The 25,968-nt window shown below is 31.7% G+C and overlaps 1 protein-coding gene across 1 annotated transcript; it reads left to right on the top strand.

Moving 5' to 3' along the window:
- The first annotated feature begins 8,247 nt into the window (after window positions 1–8,247).
- On the top strand, window positions 8,248–21,284 carry LOC127256579 (ferredoxin-dependent glutamate synthase, chloroplastic-like). The gene is made up of 32 exons (XM_051282662.1): window positions 8,248–8,859; window positions 10,050–10,362; window positions 10,835–11,277; window positions 11,354–11,485; window positions 11,625–11,723; window positions 11,932–12,002; window positions 12,258–12,354; window positions 13,017–13,109; window positions 13,957–14,102; window positions 14,438–14,597; window positions 14,905–15,015; window positions 15,123–15,338; window positions 15,644–15,801; window positions 16,252–16,381; window positions 17,113–17,171; window positions 17,289–17,394; window positions 17,558–17,654; window positions 17,726–17,841; window positions 17,955–18,152; window positions 18,229–18,339; window positions 18,418–18,657; window positions 18,721–18,915; window positions 18,999–19,196; window positions 19,271–19,345; window positions 19,443–19,571; window positions 19,663–19,761; window positions 19,837–19,979; window positions 20,071–20,164; window positions 20,267–20,505; window positions 20,585–20,663; window positions 20,741–20,824; window positions 20,905–21,284. The coding sequence occupies exons 1-32, from the start codon at window positions 8,572–8,574 to the stop codon at window positions 21,067–21,069; spliced, it is 4,884 nt and encodes a 1,627-aa protein (XP_051138619.1). The 5' UTR covers window positions 8,248–8,571; the 3' UTR covers window positions 21,070–21,284.
- The last annotated feature ends 4,684 nt before the right edge of the window (window positions 21,285–25,968 follow it).

Genomic DNA, 25,968 nt, shown 5'->3' with positions numbered 1-25,968 from the left:
AAAGTAATGACATTTGTGTAATATATTGTAAATTGGAAAGATATTTGTAATGTTAGATAGATAGTACAGTTACTAAAAAAAATAAAATGAATATTTTGTTATGGGACGGACCAAAATAGAAAAATAGATAGATTGTTAAGGGTCATAAAGGGTATAAAAAATAAAAAATATGTATTTGATTTAATTTTCTAGGTGAAAAAATATTGAATAATAAAAATGGTGAAAAGTTTGACAAACAAACACATCCTTATTTTATAATAGTTTTTCAATATTGTTTACATTTTGTAAATAGTTTTTTTAATAATATTATATTAGTATGTAGTAAAAATAATAATAATAATAATAATAATAACTCTCTCTATTAATATTATATAACAGTATAAAAGTAGTTGTATTTATATATAAATTATAAATGTATTTATTATATTAGATATAGATAATACAATTAATAAATTAGAAAAATAGACACTTATCTTGGGACAAATGGAAACGGAAAATGATATTCTTTTTTGATTAATACAATCTCCTTTTCCGATATAACGTTATGATTACTGTAAATATGAAAATTTAGGAGGTATATGGTTAATAAATAATTTAAAATATATTAAGAAAATTAATTATAATATAATTCATATAATTTTATATTTAAAATTAAGACAATTAATTAATATAATTACAATTAAAAAATATATAAATTATAAATTTTTAAATGAATATTTTATAATATATAATTCTTAAAAAAACTCGAAAATGACCAAATGTGGGATGTAAATAAAGTGTAATATTATACGTACAACAGAATGAGTTATAAAGAATATTCTATTTCCAGTATAATTATGTTATATATATTTTTTTTTTATCTGTCTATTAAACTTATAAACACTTTATTTATAGTAGAAAAGATATTGCCCACAATTTTATTATATTTATTTTAATAAATAATATTCTCTCCGTCTCAAAATTATAATCTAGGTTATGTTTGACACGGAATTTAAGAAATATTAATATTATATCGATAGTGGGTAAAAAGTATGGGTAAAAGATTTTTTTGTTCTTGTGAGTGTATTAGTGTAAAAATTAGTGGTAATTGTGTAATAATAATGAAAAAGTAAGGGTTGTTTTACAGTGATATAGTTATTTATGAAAATGAGACTATTGTTTTGGAACCGATAAAAATGGTAAACAAGACTACTGTATTAGGACGGAGGGTGTAACTAATTTTTTATTATTTTTTTCTAATGATCACATCTAGGGATTAGCAAAATATTCGAAATCTAAAAATTCGATCCAAACGAAACCGAAATTTAAAATTTGGTTCGGATTTTTCGGATTGGTTCGGATTGAATTTTTGACAATTTTTGGATTTTCGGATCAAATCGGATAGGTATACTTAAAATCCGAACTAATCCGAAATATAACATTTTAATATATTTTTTTTATTATATATATTTAATATTTTATTAGAAAATATTATATTTTAATATAAAAAAACTCAAAATTATTAATTATATTTGAATATATTTACTTATATATATTATATATATTTAATATTATAAAATAATAATAAAATATAAAAGAAATTTACAAATTAAATAAATAATTAAAAATATTTAGAATTTCGGATTTTTCGATTTGGTTCGGATTTTTTAGTTCGAATTTTAGATTTTCGGATTTCGGTTATTTTGGTTCGGTTCGTATTAATTTTTTTTTAAATTTCGGATTTTCGGATCGGTTCGAATTTGGCAAACTCCGAACCCCAAACCGAAAATCCGAATGCTCACCCCTAATCACATCACTAATTTATCATGCTTTAATATATTTTCTATAATACTATCACTTTATTTTTACTTGCTCTATTTTTATATCAAAATAAATTATTTTTTAAAATCTCTGTACTCAAATAAAATAGCATAATTAATCTCAACAGATAAAATAATAATAATAACAACTCATACCGTAATTTATATATTCATTTATTTTATTATAAAATAATATAATATTTTTTGTCCTTGATCAATGTATCTATTTATATTTTATATGTAAATTATGACATACTAATATTTTTTACACAATAGATAGACGAATACATAAGATGTCGGCATTGCTTCATCATTGATCTTGTGATAAGCAAAATTTGCTTATTACATGAAAACTTTAGAAGAGTTTTATTTTTTATTTTTTGGGCTTAAATTGAATTATAATATACTCCTTCTGTCTCATATTTATTTATCCATTTACTCTTTGTATAGAGTTTTAAAAATATTAGTATTATATTGGGATGTAGTAGAAATAAAAATAAAAAGACTAAATTAATTCTATTAGTATTGTATGATACAAGATAATGACATTTGTGTAATATATTGTAAATTGAAAGGGTATTTATAATGTTACGTAGACAATATAATTACTAAAAAAAAAGAAAAAAATGGGTAAACTAGTCTCGTAACTGGACCCTCTTATCATTTTAGTTCCGTAGGTGGAGTCTGTCGCAAACTAGTCCCATAAGTGAAAAAATTTCGCTGTTTTAGTCCTCCGGGGCCGGAGATGCCCGCGTGGCTCGCCGGATGTGACATGTCCACCAGGTGTCGCTGACCTGGCGGACACGTGGAATTTTTTATTTTTTTTTAAACTTATTTTTAATTTATTCTAAATTTTATTTATTTATTTATTTTTTTATTTGATCCAATTAAAAAAATTTAAAAAAATAAAAAAATAATAATAATAAATCCACGTGTCCGCCGGGTGTCGCTGACCTGGCGGGACACCTGGGAGACACGTCACCTCCGGCGAGCCATGCGGGCGTCTCCGGCGCCGGAGGACTAAAACAGCGAAAATTTTTCACTTATGGGACTAGTTTGCGACATGCTCCACTTACAAGACTAAAATGATAAATGATCCAGTTACGAGATTAAAAAAACAGTTTACGGAAAAAAAAAAAAAATTGATAGATTGTTAAGAAATAGAGAGAGTACATTTTTTCATTCGCAATAAACGGGAAGAGTACTCTATTTTGTTTGATTAAAAATAATTTTAAAGTTTAAAATTTGTACTCTAAGAAAGCTTAAAGACTTTGTCCTTTCGTTTATTTTTTTTCCACAGATGTTCCAAAAAAATAATACACTTCACATATTCATTATTCTTATATTTTTTACTCTCATGTAAAAAATTTTTTTTCCAACAATCTCACAAACAAACACTCTTTTAATCTTTTAAAAATAAATATTTTAATGTATTCATAAGAAAATTTTCATATTTAAAAAATAGTTGAAATAAAAAGAATTAAATACTCCCTTACTCCCATAACAAGGTATTTATTTTTCTATTTTAGTCCGTCCTATAAAAAAGTATTCATTTTATTTTTTAGTAACTGTACTATCTACCTAACATTACAAATACCCTTACAACTTACAATATATTACACAAACGTCATTATTTTTGTATCACACATACTAATAAGATTATTTTAGTCATTTCTATTTTATTGCTATTATATCTAAATATAATATTAATATTTTTATAACTACGTGCAAAAAGCAAATAAATATTTTACCTCTGGGTTGGAGGGAGTATAATAGTTGAACCAACCAATAATCAAACAAATTCATTTTTATTATATATATATATATATGTGTGTGTGTGTGTGACAAAGACAATAATTAAATTATTGAGGTCATGAATGGACATATAAAATATCAAATGGCAGTCACTAAAATAATAGTAGTAAAAAATAACAATCACAACTTTTTGTGACCACTTGAAGTGTGTTAGTGTGAATTATCTTTTCTTATTTACAATTTAATACATCTAATCAAATAACAAGTGTTATTATTTATATATTAAATCAAAACACAGAGAATATACTTTAGACCTCAAAATATGTTTGGTTTATTTATTAGAAAAAATTACTCCATCATATAAAATTCACTTAAATTTTATTTTTAAAAAATAATAATAATTTTTTTTCAATAAATAAATATATTTATATACATTGAAAACTCCTCATTTATTTATAAAACTTATTTATATGAATAATAAATAAATAGTTGTATTTTTTAAATTAATTGTATTATATAAAATTGTACTCCCTCCGTCCCATAACAAAGTATCCATTTTTTTTTTTAGTAACTGTACTATATTACCTAACATTACAAATACCCTTATAACTTACAATATATTACACAAATGTCATTACTTTTATATCACACATACTAATAAGGTTATTTTAGTCATTTATACTTTATTCCTACTATATCCCAATATAATACTAATATTTTTAAAACTACATGAAAAAAACAAATGGATACTTACTTATGGGACGGAATGAGTATTTGATATTCACATTGTATAAATAATTAAACTGTTGATATGCCTTGAAGTTAGAGATATGATTTTGATATTAGGTATTATATCCTAAGATATGATTTGAATATTAGATATTATATCCTAAATTTAGATATATGAAAACCTGAAATAAAATCTGTTCTCTGTTTCTGTCCGTGGAGGTAGCCAACTCGTTTTTTATGAACCACGTAAATCTGTATCTTCTTTACATTTTCTGTTTGTTATTCGATCGTTAACCCTAATCCGTCACAACATAAACATATATTTTAAATCTTATAAATATTACATATATTATGTTATAAATTAAATAAATCATTTTCGATTCAACTTTCAACTCAAGAAGGTAACCAAATACACCCTAATAAAAGGACACGACTTTGTTCTTTCAATTTTCTTACACACACTTTTTTTTAAAAAAATAATACATTACATACATTTATTATTTTTATATTCTATAACAAATTTTCTATACTTCACAGAAAAAAAAAATATAATTTCCAACCATTTCACCAAACAAACATATATTTAAAAAATGTCCAGATTTTATTTAATTTGTAATTTTTGAAATTTCTTCTTTAGTTTTCAATTTATTATTTCCCTTACAAAACTATCACATTCAATATTTTAGGTTATATTTATATACATATTTTTATTTAGTTGTGGTTTAAAATCGATTTAAAATAAAATATTAATTTGAATTTTTATTTAAATAATATTTTGACGTGATTTTTTCTTGAGAGAAAAATAATATATTTTTATTGAAAAGTGTGATAAGTAAATATTGTTGATTTTAATTTAACATAGTAAGAATAAACTCAATATTAATATTTTTAAAAAAGTATTATTGTACACCAAATATATATTTTTTCACATAATATATATATCAAATAAAATTTTTTTTATTGTCACTTGGCACATTTAAAAATTATTGAAAAGTAATTTGACCTAATTCATTATTTAGCTATTTAAAGTTAGTTGATGTGGCCAGCTAACTATATAATATACGTACTAATACATTATTGTATTTCATATTGTATTGAGTGTTTCTCTTTTAAGTAATATACAATATTAAAATATAATAATAATAATTATTAATAAAAATACATTAATAATTAAAAATATATTTGATTTGGGTTTGTTTGTGAATTTAAATTTTTTATTATACAATAATTACAATTTTTCTATAATAATTCTGTTAGACCAGTATTTTCCGGAGTTTAATTTTTTGTTTTTTATTTTAGTTTTTTAAGTCAATAATGTTTTAGATTTTTTTTTTTTTTTTTATGGAAAAGTAATAATGTATGTATATATAAATTGAGGTAATGTAACCAATTTTTTAAATAATTTATTGTTTGTTTTATGTATACTTATATCTGTATTTATTAAATTATTATTTAATGTGTTATTTCTATTAATACAAAGTTTTTAATATTTGGGTGTGTTTCTTCAGTGTTTATGAATGAATATGGTTTTTATGTTAAATATTAATAATTGTGTTGGTAATATAAAAAATAATATATTGTATTGAATTATTAATTTTTATTTTTTTTAAATGGTTAAAGTATATATGATGTGTATATTGTGTAAGTGTTAAGGTTTGTTTATTTTCAAAAGATATTCAACCCATTTCTCCAAAAAAGAAAATATATATATATACACTATGCATGTTTATTATTTTTATATTATCTACATAATTTTAATACATTAATTTTTTTACAAAATATTTTAAAATTAACAAAAAATAAATATTTTAATAAAATTTTCATAATTTTCGATAAGTAATTAATAAAAATTTTAAAAAATTCTACGCACCGAACAAACGCAACTAATTACTCCCTCCGTTCACAAAAATTAGGATATTTGGATTCGATACGGAAATTAAGAAAAATGAATATTTTATTAAAAAAGTAAAAAAATAGTTGAAAATATTCTTGAAAATTTAATTAAAAATTAAAGAAATAAGGAGATAGAATGAAATAAATGTAGTGATATTTGTTAATAAATGTTGAATGAAAAATAATAGTTAAATATTATATTTGTTGACTTTGTTAAAATTAGTAATAGAGTAAATTTAGCAGCCAAATTAAAAATGAAAGTGAGAGTAAATTTGACCGAGTGAGTATTTTCTTAAAAAAATACAAAATGTTCTTAATTGTCATTATAAATATAAACAACTAATATCAAACAACTATTTTACAAAACATTTTAATACAAACAACTAATATATTCAGCTAGTAAACCAACTGATCGAATCACTTAACAACTAACAACTAATTGAATAATTTGACAGCTAATTGTCAAACATTTTTTTAAGTCTTTTCAGCATGCTTCGTCATCGTTCATTGTAGATTTTTCACGGTAGTCATTTATTCTTAAATTACCCTAAATATCATATTTTATCTTTTAAATAGTATGTTATCTATTTTTTTATCCCACTTTTATACAATCCAAAACCTTTAATTCATCTATCTATCCGACCATCTAACATATCAGAACTAAAGCTGTCAAGCAGGCCGAGCGAGATCGATAATCGGTTGTTCAATCTCAACTCAAACTTGTTAACGGTACGTACTTAGTTTGTTTAGAATTCGAACCAAAATAATGGCTCGAGCTCGGCTCGTTAGATTCAAATTCAAGCTCGAGCTTGGCTAGTAAAGCTCGAACTCGAGCTCGACTTGACTTTTGTACCTATTCTATATATTTTTTAATATATAAATTAAATATTGTTGATGTTGTTTTCAACCAACAATGAAAAGTAAAATCCGAAATAAATTCGAATTTGACTACAATAATATCCGAAATCGAAGATCCCTAGATACTGTACAAAATGCAATAAAAATAAAAGTAGAAGATACTAAAAAAAAAAAAAAATGATCTCCAAAGCGAATTTCACTGAAATTGATGCTCATTGAAGATGTCTTTTGCTGAACGCGAATTGCTTGTTATATGCTCTCTAAGTTAGTTATCGGATCGTGTGCACAGTCGGTTGTAACTAACGAAAACCCCCTTGCGATTGCAACCGTCTGAAAACCGCTCTTTGGTTGCATTTTATGCTACCAGCCGACCAGACAACCTGTGGACAAATCAGCCGATCAAACAGACTACGGACAAACTTAGTCAGCTGGACGGGCTACTGACTGACCAACCGACCGCACAGGCTACCGATTGGACAGCCGACCAGGCAAGCTACCGACTGACCAACCGACCAACCAAGCGACTGACTAACTTACCTTTTCCTCCTATGGGTGTTTGAAGGCTTATTTTCTTTTTGGATCTATCCACGGGTCCAAACGTTAAAATCCAGTTATAGGCTCAGTAAAATTTTACAATATTTTAATATATAACAAATATATTTAATTTTATTCATAATTTTTTATAATAAAAATATTTAAATTTAACTAATACACGTAAATTTTTATATAAAAAATATATATTACATTAATATATAAATAATATAAATATATTATTAGTAACAAGCTTAATTGAGTTATTTGCGAAAAAAATACAAATAAAAATTTTGAGTTCAAGCTCGACTTCTTTATCTCTCGTCGAGCTGTTAATTGGTTTAAAACAACTCTAACGAGAACGGAGAGTATTTTTTTTTTTTTTTTTATTTTTATTATTATTTTTTTTATAATGCGAGAATTGTAAGCTGCTACTCGAAAATAGGAACCGAGTATTTTCTTTTGTTGGTGTTGTATGAACACACAAGTTTCTTTTGATCAAGTTAAGCTCGTGTGATCGATGACGTGGAGCAAGCTCGCTCCATTCCTTCACCTTATTGACCTTTGGTCTCTCCATAAGGTCAAACCTCACTCTCTCTCTCCCTCTCTCACTCTATATCTATCTGTATCTATACATGCATGTATAATCAATTCTAACCGTGATAGACATCGAAAGAGATATCCGTACAACAACATCAACAACAGAAAACCAAGAAACAAAGAAAGAAAGAAACAGACACAGAAAGACAGAGACAGACACACAATTCCACAAAACGTTATCGGCAGATTTGAGGCGTCAGGGCAGTGCTGTGGCCACTTTTCCAGTAGCCATTGATTCCATTTCCATATCAATTCAGTTTCCGAACTCACCTTCCTTCCCCACGTTTTCTTCCCCCTTCTATCCATTCCCTTTTCACCCTTCCACACATTCTACACCATCATCTACTCTCTACTGCTCAGCCTGAATTCTTCTTCTATGTACATACCCTTTTCTTGCTTTTGAAACATGTCTCTGCACTCGCCCAGTCAGATTGCTCAGTCCATCAAGCTCTTCGCCGGTACCAGCATCACCGAGAGTTCTCGCCGGGACTTGGTCTTCGTTGATTTTGTCGGCTTGTGTCGGAGTAAGAATTTCAGGAAAACTCGGGGCCATCATCGTCCGAGGAACGCTCAGAGGAATCATATTCTTGGTCTAGCCAGGAACAACAACTTCGCCTCCTCCATTAACTCTGTTCTTGAGGTTCACCGTGCCGCCGGTGGGTCGGACCCACGGTTTTCTGCTCCGGTGCAAGAGGTGATGTTTATTGAAAATTTCCGCAGTGGGTTTTTGATTCGATGATCGAATTGGTGTTTTTGGGGATTCAGATGTTGATTATCTTCGATTTTTGGGGAAGTTTGGGTTCCGGAGAGGCTATTGTGTTATATATATATATATGTATATTTACTCTGTTTATCCATGGTGTGTGGGGTTAGGGATGGTTTGATTTTTGTCTGTATCAATGCTTCTGTTGAAAATTTTGAGGTTGTTTGTTTGTCTCGGTTGTTTACCCTTGAGGTTGAATGCCTGCAATCGCTTTTGTGGAACAAGGTTTGGATAGTTAAAGATGATTCGACGACAGGTTGATGACTTTGTACATTACCTGATGAATCTTGATTGACTGTGACATGATATAGTGCTGAAACTTTGACTTTGGTATTCTTTCTTTTGCTTCCCGGCTTTCCGATTAGTTGCATGCTTCATATTCTTTAGATTGTTGTTTTGATGAATTTCATGGAAAGGAGTTGAAATATGAGGAGACCATAAGTTTGAAGATGCATATATTGTCTATAGATGAGCTAACACAATTGGTCATGTGGAACTTATCTAGATCATAGTGTCAAGACGAGAGATCTTGGTTGAATCATCAGAGGATTAGGGAGTCAGACAGCATGTTGTAGTAGAAAGTTAAGCACCCGGGAATAATGCGAGTACGAAATACAAGATGATAACAGATTGATTGGAGCATATATGATTTTCAAGACTAGATTGAATTTTTGTTGATGATGAGTTTAAATGACTTTAGTGGTTTGTCTGAGTCAAACTGGCTTAAGAAGCTGACTCCCGATGCTGATATATTCCAATATATGTTAGAACACATTAAGTTAGTCGGGATATCTCTATTATCTGTTTTGGATAAATGAATATTTAGGCTTGAAGATTTATCTCTTCTCAGTATTGAACTAACCCTTTGAAAGCTTGTACTTCTTAGCATATGTAGCATGTTACATAATGAATTAGTGTTACCCATATTGAAGATTTATTTTCTTTCTGTTATGTTTGCAAGATGCCCCTTGAATAGATTAATGGTGATTTACCTTGATTATGCATGCTATTGAATTTGTTTGTATCTTAGAATAATTATTTCCTCAATGTCAAGTGACTTCCTATCTATTTCACTCTTCATCTGCACGATGTGGTTTGACTTTTGTAAAATTTCATTTCAGGCTGCACACTTAGATGACATTTTATCTGAGAGAGGGGCTTGTGGAGTTGGATTTATCGCCAATTTGGACAACAAAGCATCGCATGGAATTGTTAAGGATGCACTTGCAGCTCTGGGTTGCATGGAACATCGTGGTGGTTGTGGAGCTGATAATGACTCTGGGGATGGTTCCGGAGTGATGACTTCAATTCCATGGGATATGTTCGACAAGTGGGCGGGCGAACAGGGGATGAATGCTTTTGATCGGTTGCACACTGGTGTTGGAATGATCTTTCTACCGAAGGATGAGGACCTGATGAAACAGGCTCAAGCAGGTCAGTTATTTTTAAGGGATTTCTTGATTGAATAACAGAACATTGAGTTACAGAATGATGGCTCGATTGCGAATAGTTTTAAATAAGCTAGACTTTGTTCATGTCGATTAGCATCCAATGTGAGAAAACACCTTTGTTCCAATCAATACAAAAGTTTTTCACTAGAGACGTAAAGAGTGTTGATATGGGAAAAACGTATGCCAAAACATTGGCAATTGTTGATCTTTCGAGTAGGAGTGAGGAACTAATATATGATCAGCTCAACAGTATCTGAAATTTTATTTTGTTGTAAATACTTCTTAAATGCTTGAAATGAATTTGAAAACAATGAGTGCAATTACTCAAGGGATCCCTTTTCACTTCTATTTTTTAAATTGAGTAATAGGCTTTTATTTTACAGTCGTGTATTTGTTGAGTTTTCTAACTGTATTCTGAACCAGATTTACAAACACATATTATCTCCTTCATGCAGTTATTTTGGATATATTTAATCGAGAGGGCCTTCAAGTGCTTGGCTGGAGATCAGTTCCTGTAAATAGTTCGGTGGTTGGTTACTATGCAAAAGAAGCTATGCCAAATATACAGCAAGTCTTTGTTCAAATTGCAAAAGAAGAAAATATTGCTGACATTGAAAGAGAACTTTTCATCTGTCGAAAGTTGATTGAAAGAGCAGCAAGTTCAGAATCATGGGGGAATGATCTCTACTTTTGCTCGTTATCCAACCAAACCATTGTTTATAAGGGAATGCTTCGGTCTGAGGTTCTTGGTCTGTTTTATTATGATCTACAAAATGAAGTTTATAAATCCCCTTTTGCTATATACCACCGTAGATATAGTACAAATACTAGTCCTAGATGGCCTCTAGCTCAACCGATGAGGTTTCTCGGTCATAATGGAGAGATTAATACAATACAGGTAATAACTTTGTGCTGATGATCTTTGTTATGCATACCTTAGATGGTGGTGTATTGAAGTTGAGATTGTTTTGCAGGGGAATTTGAACTGGATGCGGTCTCGGGAGACTTCATTAGAATCTCCCGTCTGGCGTGGTCGTGAAAATGAGCTTCGGCCTTTCGGAAACCCTAAAGCTTCCGACTCTGCAAACCTTGATAGTGCCGCAGAAGTATGGCCAAATGCTTTTGTCACTGTTTTGGGACAATTATTGCATTGCTTGCCTGTGGTTCTTGTTTCATTTTATTTACTTTCTTACGATAAAACTAAATGCATAATCTCTATACCATGCCTTGTATAAATGTATGCAGTTGTTAATAAGAAGTGGGCGCACACCTGAGGAAGCCTTGATGCTTCTTGTCCCAGAGGCGTACAAGAATCACCCGACATTATTGATCAAATATCCCGAGGTATATTATCTTTTTCATCGTAGAGCTTCTCTGAGAGTTCTACAGTTCTCCCAACTGCATATTTAGTTTTATTTCCAACCATGATTGCTTGCCCAGTTTCTGTTGTTGCCTCAATTTTACCACATCGAAGCAACAAACTCAGAGTTCGCTTGTGTTCTATGTCATGTACGATGCCTATTAAATAAGACTCACAATGAACTGGCTTTAGGTTGCAGATTTTTATAATTACTACAAAGGCCAAATGGAAGCTTGGGATGGACCTGCTTTACTGTTATTCAGGTAAAATTTCTACTGTGCGACAATAATGTATGTTTTTATGTTATGATGTTAGGCCTATATTAGTTTCCATTCTGCTTGTCGTGGATATTGCCTAGTTATCATGATAGCAGGTTTTTATGAGACCTTACAGATTATGAATATCTTCATACTTTTGTGGTTGCTTCATTTCTTCTTTGTTTTTGTGGCTGTGTGTTTGGTAAATTGCCCGAATTTAATCTCCACATTCTTATTTATGTTGTGACATCATTATGTCAGTGATGGGAAAACAGTTGGAGCATGTCTTGACCGAAATGGACTTCGCCCTGCTAGATATTGGCGGACAGTGGATAATGTTGTCTATGTTGCCTCCGAGGTTTGCTTCCTTTTGTTTTTTAATAGTTTATATTATTATTTTAGTTATATTTGCACACTTGAGGGGAAAATTGCTCCGGTGTTTTTACTGCCAAGTTGAAAGCATCTGATATCTAATCGTAGTATGATAACCAATATTTGCACTGCTGCTATTTTTCCATGGCAAAGTGTTCTTGTTTCGATACTTAATGCTTCTGAAATATATCAAGTAGATGTTCTACTGTTATTTTGATCCGAGGACTAATATTTTCCTCTTTACTTGATTAGAGCAAGAGCTTCTGTTTTTCTTTGTAAACAAGGCAATATGGCCTTCATATCTCATGAAAAACCAGTGGTGTTTACCCACTTGCTTTAATCTTCTAAAATATTCTCTGGTTTTCATTTTTTTTTTCTGATTTTTCAGATCAATTTGTAACTTTTTTTTTATATGACTGATATCCTTTGTAAAGTTTTGTAGTTATGTCCTACAGCGTTTTTTGTTTTTTGTTTTTTTTTTTTTATGTATTATTTGTTGTATAAGTACCTGAATGCATGGTTGTATGGTCCCAGCGTGTATTAGAAGATTTTTATGATGCAAAAAGTACTTTTCTGTTGACCAGACTATATAGTCTTACCTTTCTATGTACATGACAAACTGATTAAGGCCCCTTCATAACTTTTCAGGTGGGCGTTCTACCAACAGATGACTCGAAAGTTATAATGAAAGGGCGGTTAGGTCCTGGGATGATGATAGCAGTTGACTTAACTAATGGACAGGTATTTCCTTTGATTTTTGACGTAGATGGTTTCAAAATGATGGTTGATATATTATTGTGTTATGATACAAAAATCTTATGTAGAAGAAATTTAAAAAACAAAAGCAAATTCAGGAATCTCTTTGTGTCATATATGGATAGTTCCTGTCCCGGCCACAGCTGAAGTGACAAAGTCTTTTTGATGATTCAGCTCCTATTACTACTAAGTTCTATTTATAAATAAAGATACATAACCGAAATTGATTCCTACTCAGTATGGCAATAAGCAATCAACTCTAGAACTTGGATTAGATATATAATACAATTAATCATCGACTTCCTCATCCTACCTACCAACTTGCTTCATATTGTAATATTCCCAATTTCCCATGAATTGTTGTTTGCAATGTATGATATCACAGAGGCATTTCGTGTACTCTTTTACAATGTGACTAATTTCAAAGAGTACTTGGTATTTACCAAATAGTTAACCCATTTTGGGTCCTTTTTGCCTACTAGTTTGGTGAATAAACAGCACTTCACTTTCTCTCTTGTTGAGCTGGAATCTGGCATTATTTTTGCACAAAGTTAGCATTTATACGACTTCCTCTTATTATTCTGCTTCAACCTATGGAGGTGCCCTAGCTAGATGGCTTGGGCTGCATGGCTCTGGAACAATGATATTTTGTTGTTTTTGTTTTGATATCCTTTTTACGACATAGCTTTCTTGTGGGGAAGATGCTTCAGTTTCCCTTTGCAACTTACAAGTCACATGTGTGCTTTACAGGAAATTTGCAATCAAATTATGCATTACTATTTAGAAAATTATGTCTCTTTGCTGGTCACTAATTTTTATTAATATACCGTAGGTGTTTGAAAATACTGAAGTTAAAAGGCGAGTTGCACTATTAAATCCCTATGGGAAATGGGTGAATGAAAATCTCCGCTCTTTAAAGGCTGCAAACTTTTGGTCTGCAACCATCATGGACAGTGAAACGATTCTAAAGCGTCAACAGTAAGTGTTTTGGAAATTTTTATGTATGTACTGCTGGATTACTTATATAGAACTTAGCTCATCATGTTCATCAATCTTCTATTGCTATACTCGAGAATAGATATATTTCTTTCGTGCAACTTGTTGATTGGTATCATTAGTTGTTTGTACTAATCGGACAATGTATATGAGAAAGGGTATTATTAAATAGTCAACCCATTTCCTCTGCATATCTTTTCCCTTGTAGTTGAACTGAGCCTATGCAATATTTCATGTAGATATTGTAAAGAATGGACAAAAAATAAAATAAAAAAATCCATATCTGAATATCAATTTTATTGCTCCTTTAACAATAGGGCATTTGGATATTCAAGTGAAGATGTTCAAATGGTGATTGAATCAATGGCTTCTCAAGGGAAGGAGCCTACTTTTTGCATGGGAGACGATATCCCCTTGGCAGTATTATCTGCAAGGCCTCATATGTTATATGATTATTTCAAGCAACGATTTGCTCAGGTTTGCACCAATTCCATGAACTTCCTGGAAAGTTTTTTGGTCCAATATTTACGATAGATATAGTGATTCGTGTGACTATTCATCTGCTGTGGCACATAATTGATCTCCAACTACATGGTAATGATATCCTGTTTCCAATACCTTCTTATATCGAGCATGTTGCTTCATTTAGCAAATATTGTACTGTAACATTTAGTTCCTCTGTTTCTCTTGTTTGGAGTGGTATATGCCTCTTAAAAGTATGAATATTTGGGCTTTTTGAAGTTTATATTAATCACAAATGGTTCTTTATCCGTGTTTAAACCAGGTAACAAATCCCGCTATTGATCCTCTTCGAGAAGGCTTAGTCATGTCCCTTGAAGTTAACCTTGGGAAGCGAGGAAACATTCTAGGAGTTGGTCCTGAGAATGCCTCTCAGGTATAGGTTATGTTAGGAGATCGTTTTAAAATTTAAAGAGTGGCGGCCTTTTTAAAATCTTGTTAATTATTATTTGGAATGTGGTAAGTCATTATTCGTGTAAACAGATTATTTTGTCAAACCCCGTGCTGAATGAAGAGGAGCTTGAGTCTTTAACAAAAGATCCACTCTTGAAGCCCCAAGTTTTGCCGACATTTTTCAACATCAGGATGGGAGTTGAAGGTTCTCTGGAGAAAACCTTATCCAAGCTATGTGAAGCCGCTGATGAAGCTGTAAGAAATGGTTCCCAGCTTCTCATTCTATCCGACAGAGCTGACGAGCTGGTAAGATTTTTATTTTCATGTAGAATTACCAAATTACTGAAATGAATAGCTTCTGAAGTGAATGAAATTTGGCTTCATTAACATCTAGTTTAACTATTTTTTCCTCACTATCATAGTTTTTACGATTATAACAGTGTGCCATGTTTTCACATTCTATACAGTGAATATGTGAGCTGCTTTTTACGTTGTTAGCAATAAATTTTCTTCATCATGTAACTCTTTGGGTTTCCACCGTCACTTTACTATATTATGCTTATGGTAAGATTATAAATAAATCCATCCTTTTAACCTTTTACTGTCCTTAGGATGCTACTCGGCCTGCCATTCCAATACTTCTAGCTGTTGGTGCCGTTCACCAGCACCTGATTGAGAATGGGCTCCGGATGCAAGCTTCCATCATAGCTGATACAGCTCAGTGCTTCAGTACTCATCAGTTTGCATGTTTGATTGGATATGGTGCCAGGTCTGTATTACCTCTCATTTGATTTATACCTTTATGAGATTCACTTAAATTCCTAAATCCCAGAATTTTCTGCTGCAGATGACACCATTACATACCCATATATCTTTTTCCCGGGCAGTTTAGTGTTTTAGAAGTGTTACGGGATTTTGGTTGTTTTGGAAACCGTAAAATTTTGAATGAAAATTAGGTGGTGGATGTGATATTTTGAATAAACTTTTCATTTAATATTGTATTAAAATAGGTTTTCGATTATGTGTCTTAAGTTGAATGCAGTAGTCTTCGAATGGTTGTGATTATTAGTAGTGTTCTGTAACACAGTGTTCACACAACCAGCATTTCCTGCTTTGAGCTTATGATGAACCATTATGAGAAAGTTCATCTTTATTTGCCGTAATATCTGCATACCTTAGATATGAATCGACTGATTACTCTTCATTTTCATCTTTCCAGTGCTGTATGCCCATACCTGGCATTGGAGACTTGTCGCCAGTGGCGGTTGAGTAATAAAACTGTGAACATGATGAGGAGTGGAAAAATGCCTACAGTTACAATCGAACAAGCTCAGAAGAATTTCTGCAAGGTCTTCTTATTATCTCTGTACTTTCCTGTATTGAATAAACTGTTTACATAATGAGGTTTTCCTTGGAGCAATTATACAAAATAAATAACCTAAGAGATGAGGCAAATTTTATGATCAAATATTATCAAGTGAATAGTTGTCAAATATTCTAGGAGATCAACTATAGATGATATTATGTCATGTCGATTAAAAAAAAGAAGGCAAAATTGTTCATAACTCCCTTGTGGTTTCGAAACTCAGCGTAAATCCCTCATTTACTTTAAAAAATTGCATGACTCTCCCCTATAATTTAAAATACATTGTATGAAACCCCCTGTAGTTTCGAAACTCGGCATAAATCCCCTATTTACTTTAAAAGATTGCATGGCGTTCCTTATATTTTCAAAAATGTTGCATAAAACATCAACATCATGCAGAAAATATAGATAGGAAATCATTTCCTTATTACACAATGAAAGTTTCATGGCGGTGGGTTTTATGCAACATTTTTTTAAAGTACAAGGGGGCGCCATGTAATTTTTAAAGTATGGAGAGATTTTACGCTCAATTTCGAAACCACGGGGCAGTTCTGAACAATTTTACCAAAAAAAACAATGATTGCTGATATAGTACCTACCATAATTTTTCCTTTGGATGTTGGTCTCTTGGTGTGTTCTTTTAGTTCCTTTTCTTGTTAACGTTTGTTGAAGAGATCGATGTTTTTTTTCATTTTTTATTTATCTTCATTTCAGGCTGTTAAAGCTGGCCTTATGAAAATTCTCTCGAAAATGGGCATTTCTTTGCTGTCCAGGTAGGCTGCCATTTCTGAGTAACATTTTCATCAGTAGCTTAAATAATTTGTTTTCATCGATTGCATGCATTTCATTTATACTCAGCGATAAGAAGTGGATGCATATTTTTGTTTCAGTTACTGTGGGGCTCAGATATTCGAAATCTACGGACTGGGTCAAGATATAGTCGACATTGCATTTTGTGGGAGTAGGTCAAGCATTGGAGGATTGACCATGGACGAGGTAACCAATTTAGAGCGCAACATTCGGCTTTTTTCTTGTGGACTTCCATGCTCAGAGACGTTTGATCTGTTTGTGAACTTTTATACTACTGTATTTGTAATATAGACTTGCCTCGACGATTTCATTGTTGAGCTGTTCTAAAATGAATAAATTTATTTTTCAGTTGGCAAGGGAGACGTTATCGTTTTGGATTAAAGCCTTCTCTGAAGACACTGCAAAAAGACTCGAAAACTTTGGGTTCATTCAATTTAGACCTGGAGGTACATTTTCCTTTCGAGCGCATAGTATGTTTTTATGGTTCCTTTTAGATTTCATCGTGCTTTTTATGAAGGTGAATATCATGGAAACAATCCCGAGATGTCAAAACTGCTGCACAAAGCCGTGCGACAAAAGAGTGAAAGTGCATATTCGATCTATCAGCAGCATTTGGCTAACCGACCTGTGAATGTGAGTAGCTTTTATGGAAATCCCGATCTTTCTTAAAGACCAAAAATTAATTTAATCTGTGCCTACTTTATACGTTCGTTATTTCGACTTTTATGCATGTTTACCATCTGCAGGTTCTCCGAGATCTTCTTGAGCTGAAGAGTGATCGTTCTCCGATCCCAGTTGGAAGAGTTGAACCTGCCTCTTCGATTGTCGAGAGATTCTGTACTGGTGGCATGTCGCTCGGCGCTATCTCAAGAGAAACTCACGAAGCAATTGCCGTAGCAATGAACAGATTGGGCGGGAAGTCTAATTCGGGAGAAGGTGGCGAGGTAATATATTTGTAGCAAAATCGATGATTTCCATTGCTGTGATGAAATGTAATACTTTTGTTTAACCTTCACCTAGGATCCAATTCGATGGAATCCACTTACCGATGTCGTCGATGGGTACTCTCCGACGCTTCCTCATCTTAAAGGCCTTCAAAACGGCGACACGGCTACGAGTGCCATAAAGCAGGTCGGAATCCATTTTCGTTACACTTTTCTTAGCTGTTCATCGAATTTTTTGTAAACGGTTATGATTTTGCTCGATCAGGTAGCTTCGGGTCGTTTTGGCGTCACCCCGACATTCTTAGCTAATGCCGATCAAATCGAAATCAAGATCGCTCAAGGTGCAAAGCCTGGAGAAGGCGGACAGTTGCCGGGAAAAAAAGTTAGCGCGTACATTGCAAGGTTAAGAAACTCGAAGCCCGGCGTCCCTCTTATATCTCCACCTCCGCATCACGACATCTATTCGATCGAAGATCTTGCGCAGCTGATTTACGACCTTCACCAGGTGAATCGCCTGTCATATCCGTATTTTCGGAATTATGAATTAACGGAAACTTTCGTCGAATAGGTCAATCCCAAGGCTAAAGTATCCGTAAAGCTCGTTGCGGAAGCGGGCATCGGTACGGTGGCGTCTGGCGTCGCTAAGGGCAATGCCGATATCATACAGATATCGGGACACGACGGTGGAACCGGTGCCAGCCCCGTGAGTTCAATTAAACATGCCGGAGGTCCTTGGGAGCTCGGGCTTACGGAAACGCATCAGGTTCGCTTCTCGTCGTTCGACATGAGATTAATTTCGTGTTCGATGTGTTTGTATCGATTGATTAGACCCGAAATCATGTGTAGACGCTCATCGAAAACGGGCTTCGGGAAAGGGTCATTCTCAGAGTCGACGGCGGCTTCAAGAGTGGATTCGATGTAATCATGGCTGCGGCGATGGGTGCCGACGAATACGGATTCGGTTCCGTTGCCATGATCGCCACCGGGTGCGTCATGGCTCGTATATGCCACACGAATAATTGTCCCGTCGGCGTCGCCAGTCAGGTTACATTCTTGTACCGCTATTCCAATTCCCTGTCGCAATGTCGACAATATCTTACAATCGATTGTTTTTTCAGAGGGAAGAGCTACGAGCCCGGTTCCCCGGCGTGCCCGGCGATCTCGTCAATTACTTTTTGTATGTCGCCGAAGAGGTATCCGCCATTTTTTTTGCATTTGCCTCGATCTTCCTATAGTTGTGCGCCGTAAATTTTCGTTTCAACTAACCCTTAGATGGAAATCTTTTGCTAGGTAAGAGGCATGTTGGCGCAACTCGGCTATGAAAAGCTTGACGACGTAATCGGCCACACCGAGCTACTAAAACATCGCGATATTTCGCTGGTGAAGACTCAGCACATCGACCTTGGTTACATTCTCTCCGTAAGTATTCTGTATATATATATATATTCAAATCGATTTCAAAATGAGTATGATTATCATGCCCGTAAATCGTTAATATTCGCTGTTCTAGAACTCCGGATACCCGAAATGGAGCAGCACGGTGATTCGGAACCAGGAAGTACACAGCAATGGCCCTGTTCTCGACGACACATTGCTTGCCGATCCGGAGGTAATTCTTGATAGTTCAAATTCAAAACTTTTGCGGACTTATCGTGATTTTCGATCTCGTTTAATTTCCGGACAGATTGCCAAAGCAATCGAGAATGAGACGGTTGTCGACAAAACCATAAACATATACAATGTCGACAGAGCAGTTTGCGGTCGAATTGCCGGTGTGATCGCAAAGAGATACGGCGACACCGGATTTGCCGGACAGCTCAACTTAACGTAAGACAACGCATCCTAGAAATTTACTGACGTTTTTATTTCGATATGGCCGCATCGAGCGATTTATCGTTTCCCTCGTCGCGCTTTGCAGATTCACCGGAAGCGCCGGTCAGTCATTTGCGTGTTTCTTGACTCCGGGGATGAACATTCGATTGGTCGGAGAATCTAACGACTATGTCGGGAAGGTTAGTCGATCCAATTCTTCGTAAATTCAATTACTTTTTAATAAAATTGACGATCGAATCGAGATTAAATATACGATTTTTATATCGTGTGTCTCGTCATAGGGTATGGCCGGAGGCGAACTAGTGGTGACCCCAGTCGAGAACCCGGCGTTCACTCCCGAAGACGCGACCATTGTCGGGAACACGTGCCTGTACGGAGCGACGGGCGGTCAAATCTTCGTGAGAGGGAAAGCCGGGGAGCGCTTCGCCGTGAGAAACTCGCTTGCCGAAGCCGTCGTCGAAGGCACCGGCGATCACTGCTGCGAGTACATGACCGGTGGCTGCGTCGTCGTCATCGGAAAGTAAGCTCGTCTTATTAAATCCACCGCAACATCTTATCGATTATCGACTCCCGAATCACGCCGTGTTTGCGTCTATCAGGGTCGGTCGTAACGTCGCCGCTGGTATGACCGGTGGCTTGGCGTACATTCTCGACGAGGACGATACTCTCATCCCCAAGGTTTGCGACTTTTATTTTTTTTCGTTTTCTCTCTAGTATTTCGATTAATTGATAATTTGCGATGAAATTTTACGAAGGTGAACAAGGAGATTGTTAAGATTCAGCGCGTGGTTGCGCCGGTAGGACAAATGCAGCTGAAGAACTTGATCGAAGCCCATGTCGTAAGTACACGAATTACGTTTTCGATTACGTTTTTCGGATTCGGAAAAGCTCGATTCATAATCGGCGTTGTGTTGCGCAGGAAAAAACAGGCAGCGGAAAAGGGTCGGAGATTTTGTCGAACTGGGACAAATACTTGCCGCTTTTCTGGCAGTTGGTTCCTCCGAGCGAGGAAGATACTCCGGAGGCGTGCGCCGACTACGAGCAGACGGCAGCCGGGCAGGTTACGACGCTGCAGTCGGCGTAGGAACGGGACGGGACACAACGGCACTCGACTATGTGCCGTCGGATGTTGGATCAGGTCGGATTTCGGGTTGAATGTGTGTTTTTAGGGCAGGGTGTGTCTGAGGGAAGTTATGTGCATGTTTTGGTGGGGGTTGAAGCTGTACATAGGCGGACTTGAAGATTATTGTTATTATCATTATATTATTATTATTATTATTATTATTATGTTTATTATTATTATTATTATTATTATTATGTTTTGATTAAGGAATTTTTGGATGTGGATTTTCTGACAGCAGAAATCTGATGGATCCGAGGTAATAAAAGTTAAATTAAATTAATCTTTGTCTATGATATGTGTATTTTAATGGTAAATTATGGAGTATAATACTCTCTTTAGTAAAAATGTAAAAATTTCTTTTGTATTAACGTAAAATTTGCATGAAACATTCTATTTATTTAAATTGATGTTTGGTTCTAAATAAATATATAAATTACACAAATTTTATACAAATGAAAAACATAAAATATTTTAAATAATTTTTTTAATAAAATAAATAAATAATTAGTTGATCAATCATTTAATATTATAGTTTTTTTTATATAAAAATTAGATACCAATTTGTCTTAAAAAATTATAAAATGAAGGATTAATCAATTATTTATTTATTTATTTTATTAAATAAATTATTTAAGATATTTTATATTTTTATTTGTATAAAATTTGCGTAATTTAAGTATTTATTTAAAACCAAACATCAGTTTTGGACAAGAAAGGTGTTTCGTGCAAAAGGGGTTTCACGCAATAAATAAAACACATGTTGTTTTATACATTTTTACTAAAACACAAGGGGGTATTATATAATTTACCCAATGAAATAAAATAAATCTTTGTCTATGAGACATGAATTAGATGTTGATCCGATCAAATAAGTATAGTACTGATTTGACTGAATCTAACATATACTATGGAGGTGATTAATATAGATTATATATATACATATCTCAATATATTTATAATATATTATATTATATTATAATTCAATATATGTTATTTTATAATACAATACATATTGAAATATATATAAATATATGCCGGTCTGATCCTATCAAATCAGCAATCAGCACAGGATTTGCAGCCTCGTCTATACTGATCCGGATGTACGGTCACAGGTTGGAGCGTGTTAAATCAGAATTATATTGATTTGATCAAATTAGCATATTAAATTAATATTTTATTACAATATATACAATGTATTCTGTGTTATATAAAAATATGTATTGTGAGAATTATATATTACAATCTGCTTATTGTGATATTGTATTAAAATTGGAAATATTGCGTTATATAGTTATATAATATAATATGTATTATACTCCCTCAGTCCCGAAATTAAATATCCATTTGTTTTTTGCACGTAGTTTTAGAAATATTAGTATTATATTGAGATTTAATAGGAATAAAGTAGAAATGACTAAAATAACCTTATTAGTATGTGTGATATAAAGGTAATAGCATTTGCGTAATATATTGTAAGTTGTAAGGGTATTTGTCATATTAGGTAGATAATATAGTTACTAAAAAAAGAAATTGATACTTTGTTATGGTACGGACTAAAATGAAAAAATAGATATTTTGTTATGGGACGGAGGGAGTATATTATTCTCTTTGTCCGTCAAATTTATGCATATTTCATATTTATAAATATACGTTGATTAACTTAAAGTATAATATTGATTTGACTCAATCAATACGATAATCAAAACAATCACATAGGTTCATACACCACATTTTGGATTTATTTTATTTTTATTTTTTGATGATGTAAAATATCTGTAATTATTATACTTTTTTTTTTCAATTTCTATTGTCTTAAAGTATATTTGTACGGTTTTTTAGATGATTATCTTTTTGTTATAGATCGACAAGTTTGCCCTTAATTGTATGATAGAGATTAAAAGTAATAATTGAATGAAGGGTAAAAATGTAAAATTTGTGTTTAAAAAAAAAAATAGGACAATAATTATTAGACGTCCCAAATAAGAAAGTACGACATTAGTTTGTGGACGAATGGAGGATTATTCAAACAATACCATGTAAATTTAGGAATGTTTCATGGTTACTTTTGACATATAATTTAATAAATATTGCTCTTTTATTTTTTATTAAAAAATTCATCTGTCTCATATCTATCAATCTGTTTGCTTTTTACATAAAATTTTAAAAATATTAATATTATATTAAGATATAATAGAAATAAAAGTAAAAAGACTAAACTAACTTTAGTAGGTATTGTATGATAGAAAAGTAATGACATTTGTCTCATATATTTGTAAATTAAAAGATTATTTGTAATATTAGGTGGATAATACAATTAATATACCAAAATACAAAAATAAATAATTTGTTAAGGGATAAGAGTATTATTTTTTATTATAATATAAATATTTTTACACTGATATCAAAATATTTTAATTTTGATATAAATATAAATATAAATAACAAATAACAAATTCGTCAAAATGCTTATCCATTTTACATACAAATAAAATGCTTGACTGCTATGAAATTAATTGAAATAAAATATTAATTTAATTTTTATTTAAATATTATATTTTTAAAAATATTAATATATTTTTATACTAAAAATAATGTAAAATGAATAGTACTATTCATTACGGGTGTGTTTCTTTTGATGAGTTTGGAAAAAAAAATGGTTTGGGTTTGGTATGAAAATAATGTTTGATATTATATTTTGTGAGTTGAGAAAATATATTTTTTTCGGGAAACACAGAATCTAAATAGTAAAATTCGAAAAACGGACTTAAAGAAACAGTACAAGTGGACCCCAACTGTCAATTAATGTCTAAAATTAGGTTAAATTGTACAAAATTATTTTACGAAATTGCGCTAAATTTTATGTGCTTCTAAAATTGCAAACTGCGTCATCATAGTTTCATAAAGTCTGCGTCAAACCCCATCGGCGGTCCTTATTTAACAGTATTTGACTTACGCTCACCCAAACTGCGAATGAATTTCAATATCTCAATTTTTTAACTTCTAAAATTACAAATATATTCATTCATATAGCCTTAAAAACAATATACATACTAAAAAATAGTTTTTTTTAAAAAAAATTTTAAGATTTTTTTTTTTTTACTATTAAAGTTGATTTCAGAGCCAATATGCAATAGTCCATAGTTGTTGATCGGACTGTGCTTAGTAGTTGATGGATCTTTCATATACAAGATGGATGTTGCATTCTTAAATGGGGTGGATGTGATACCACTGGAGACGGGTCAATGCTAGACCATGCTAGACTATCCAAGATTGAATAGAGATTAAATTGATTTAATAGACTATTTATATCTTACATATTCTTTTTTAAAGAACTTTAGAGTTAAGCGTACTTCTTCTAAAGTAATTTGAAAATGAGTTATCCCATTGAAAGTCGCGTGAGTGATGACAAAACACGATGGAAAGACTCGTGTTAACATTTGAGACAAGTCTCAAAAATAGTTGTTTAGAATACGATTTTCCTTTTTTCTGCTAGATTCAAATCGAATTCTTTTAACAATGTATATTCTTGTCCGCTCTAATCAACTCTGATTAACATATTTTTATTCTTTAATTTATGTATAAAGAAAATATATATCTATTGTCGGGGCGGACAAAGTATTTTAGATAGGGTTTGGCTTCACTTTGAAATTTAATTTAAAATAATACTTCATAAAATATTTGTTTTGATTTGAAATAATATGCAAGTTTTGTTTGATTTTTATTTGAATTTTAAATTAAATAATATTTATAAAACCTGAATAACTTAATTTTGGATTTAAACCCAAACAAACCTAAGATTTTTAAATTAATTATTAGAAATTGTAAAAAAATTTAGAAATTTGTGAAAGTGGTTTAAATGAAATACTTTTATACTATTTTCTATATTTTGTAAAAAAAAAAAAAGTGTGTATGTTTTTATTTTTTTTATTTTTCTTTTAATAAGGGGTTGTGTTTGTGTAGGTTTAATATATATGGTAGATAAATGTGTTTGGTTTAAATTTGGAATTGATATTTAATTTGTATTTTTTATTAAATTAATATTTATTAGATAAATAATATATTTTAATTGAAAATATCCAGCAAAATTAATTTTAAAAAATATATTTTTTTAAAAAAAATAAAATTAGGACGGTGTTTAATTTGTCCTGCGCTTTCCTCAAAATTTCATAATTTATAATTTTTTAAATTATATTAATTTTTTTTTAAAAAAATATTGTATTAATACTATTTATATAATATAAAATTATTTATTTTCAAATTTTAAACTCAATATCCAAATTCCCAATAAAATACCCTAGCTAGGTAAAAGAAATTCATTGGGAATACTAAAGAAGGTAAAGAATCAAATCTCCAGAGTAATTTTTTTCTTTTTTAATTTTTTAAATTAATAAAATTACGGCGGCGGCGCAGCGCCGGCAAGCCATTTCCGCCGCTCGTCCAAATACAGATGTATCTGTAGCCCACAGTATGGTATTTATATGGAGTACATTGGATTTGTTTCTTAATCATTATAATTAATTAATTACTCCATTCGTTCCAGATACTATGTTCATGTTGTCGTTTCTGTCCGTCCCACATACCATGTCACTTTCTTTTTTTTTTGAAAATGATTACACATTTTAATCTCATTTTAAATTTTTTAATTTTAATTATAATTAAACTAATTAGTTATCTTAATCTTAATTTATAATTATTTATATTATAGGATAATTATTTTCACTAATATATTCTTAATTATCTATTAATTACACATCTCCTAAAACACTATGTCTACAGTGTAGCAGATATTATATTTGGGACGGATGGAGTAATATATTGTAATAATAAAATTATTATTATTAATTTTTTAATGGGTTTATT

The sequence above is a fragment of the Andrographis paniculata genome, unplaced genomic scaffold (genome assembly GCF_009805555.1).
Source record: "Andrographis paniculata isolate CXL003 unplaced genomic scaffold, ASM980555v1 Contig56END, whole genome shotgun sequence".
NCBI lineage: Eukaryota > Viridiplantae > Streptophyta > Magnoliopsida > Lamiales > Acanthaceae > Andrographis > Andrographis paniculata.
Note: the sequence above shows the minus strand (reverse complement) of the source record. Positions and strands in the feature narration are given on the sequence as shown.

Bases quoted from the DNA above. Each gene is read 5' to 3' on its own strand.
- LOC127256579 (XM_051282662.1), top strand. From the start codon at position 8,572: ATGTCTCTGCACTCGCCCAGTCAGATTGCTCAGTCCATCAAGCTCTTC. The intron at 12,003-12,257 runs GTAAAATTTCTA...TCATTATGTCAG, and splicing joins CCTGCTTTACTGTTATTCAG to TGATGGGAAAACAGTTGGAG. The intron at 17,655-17,725 runs GTACATTTTCCT...CTTTTTATGAAG, and splicing joins CATTCAATTTAGACCTGGAG to GTGAATATCATGGAAACAAT.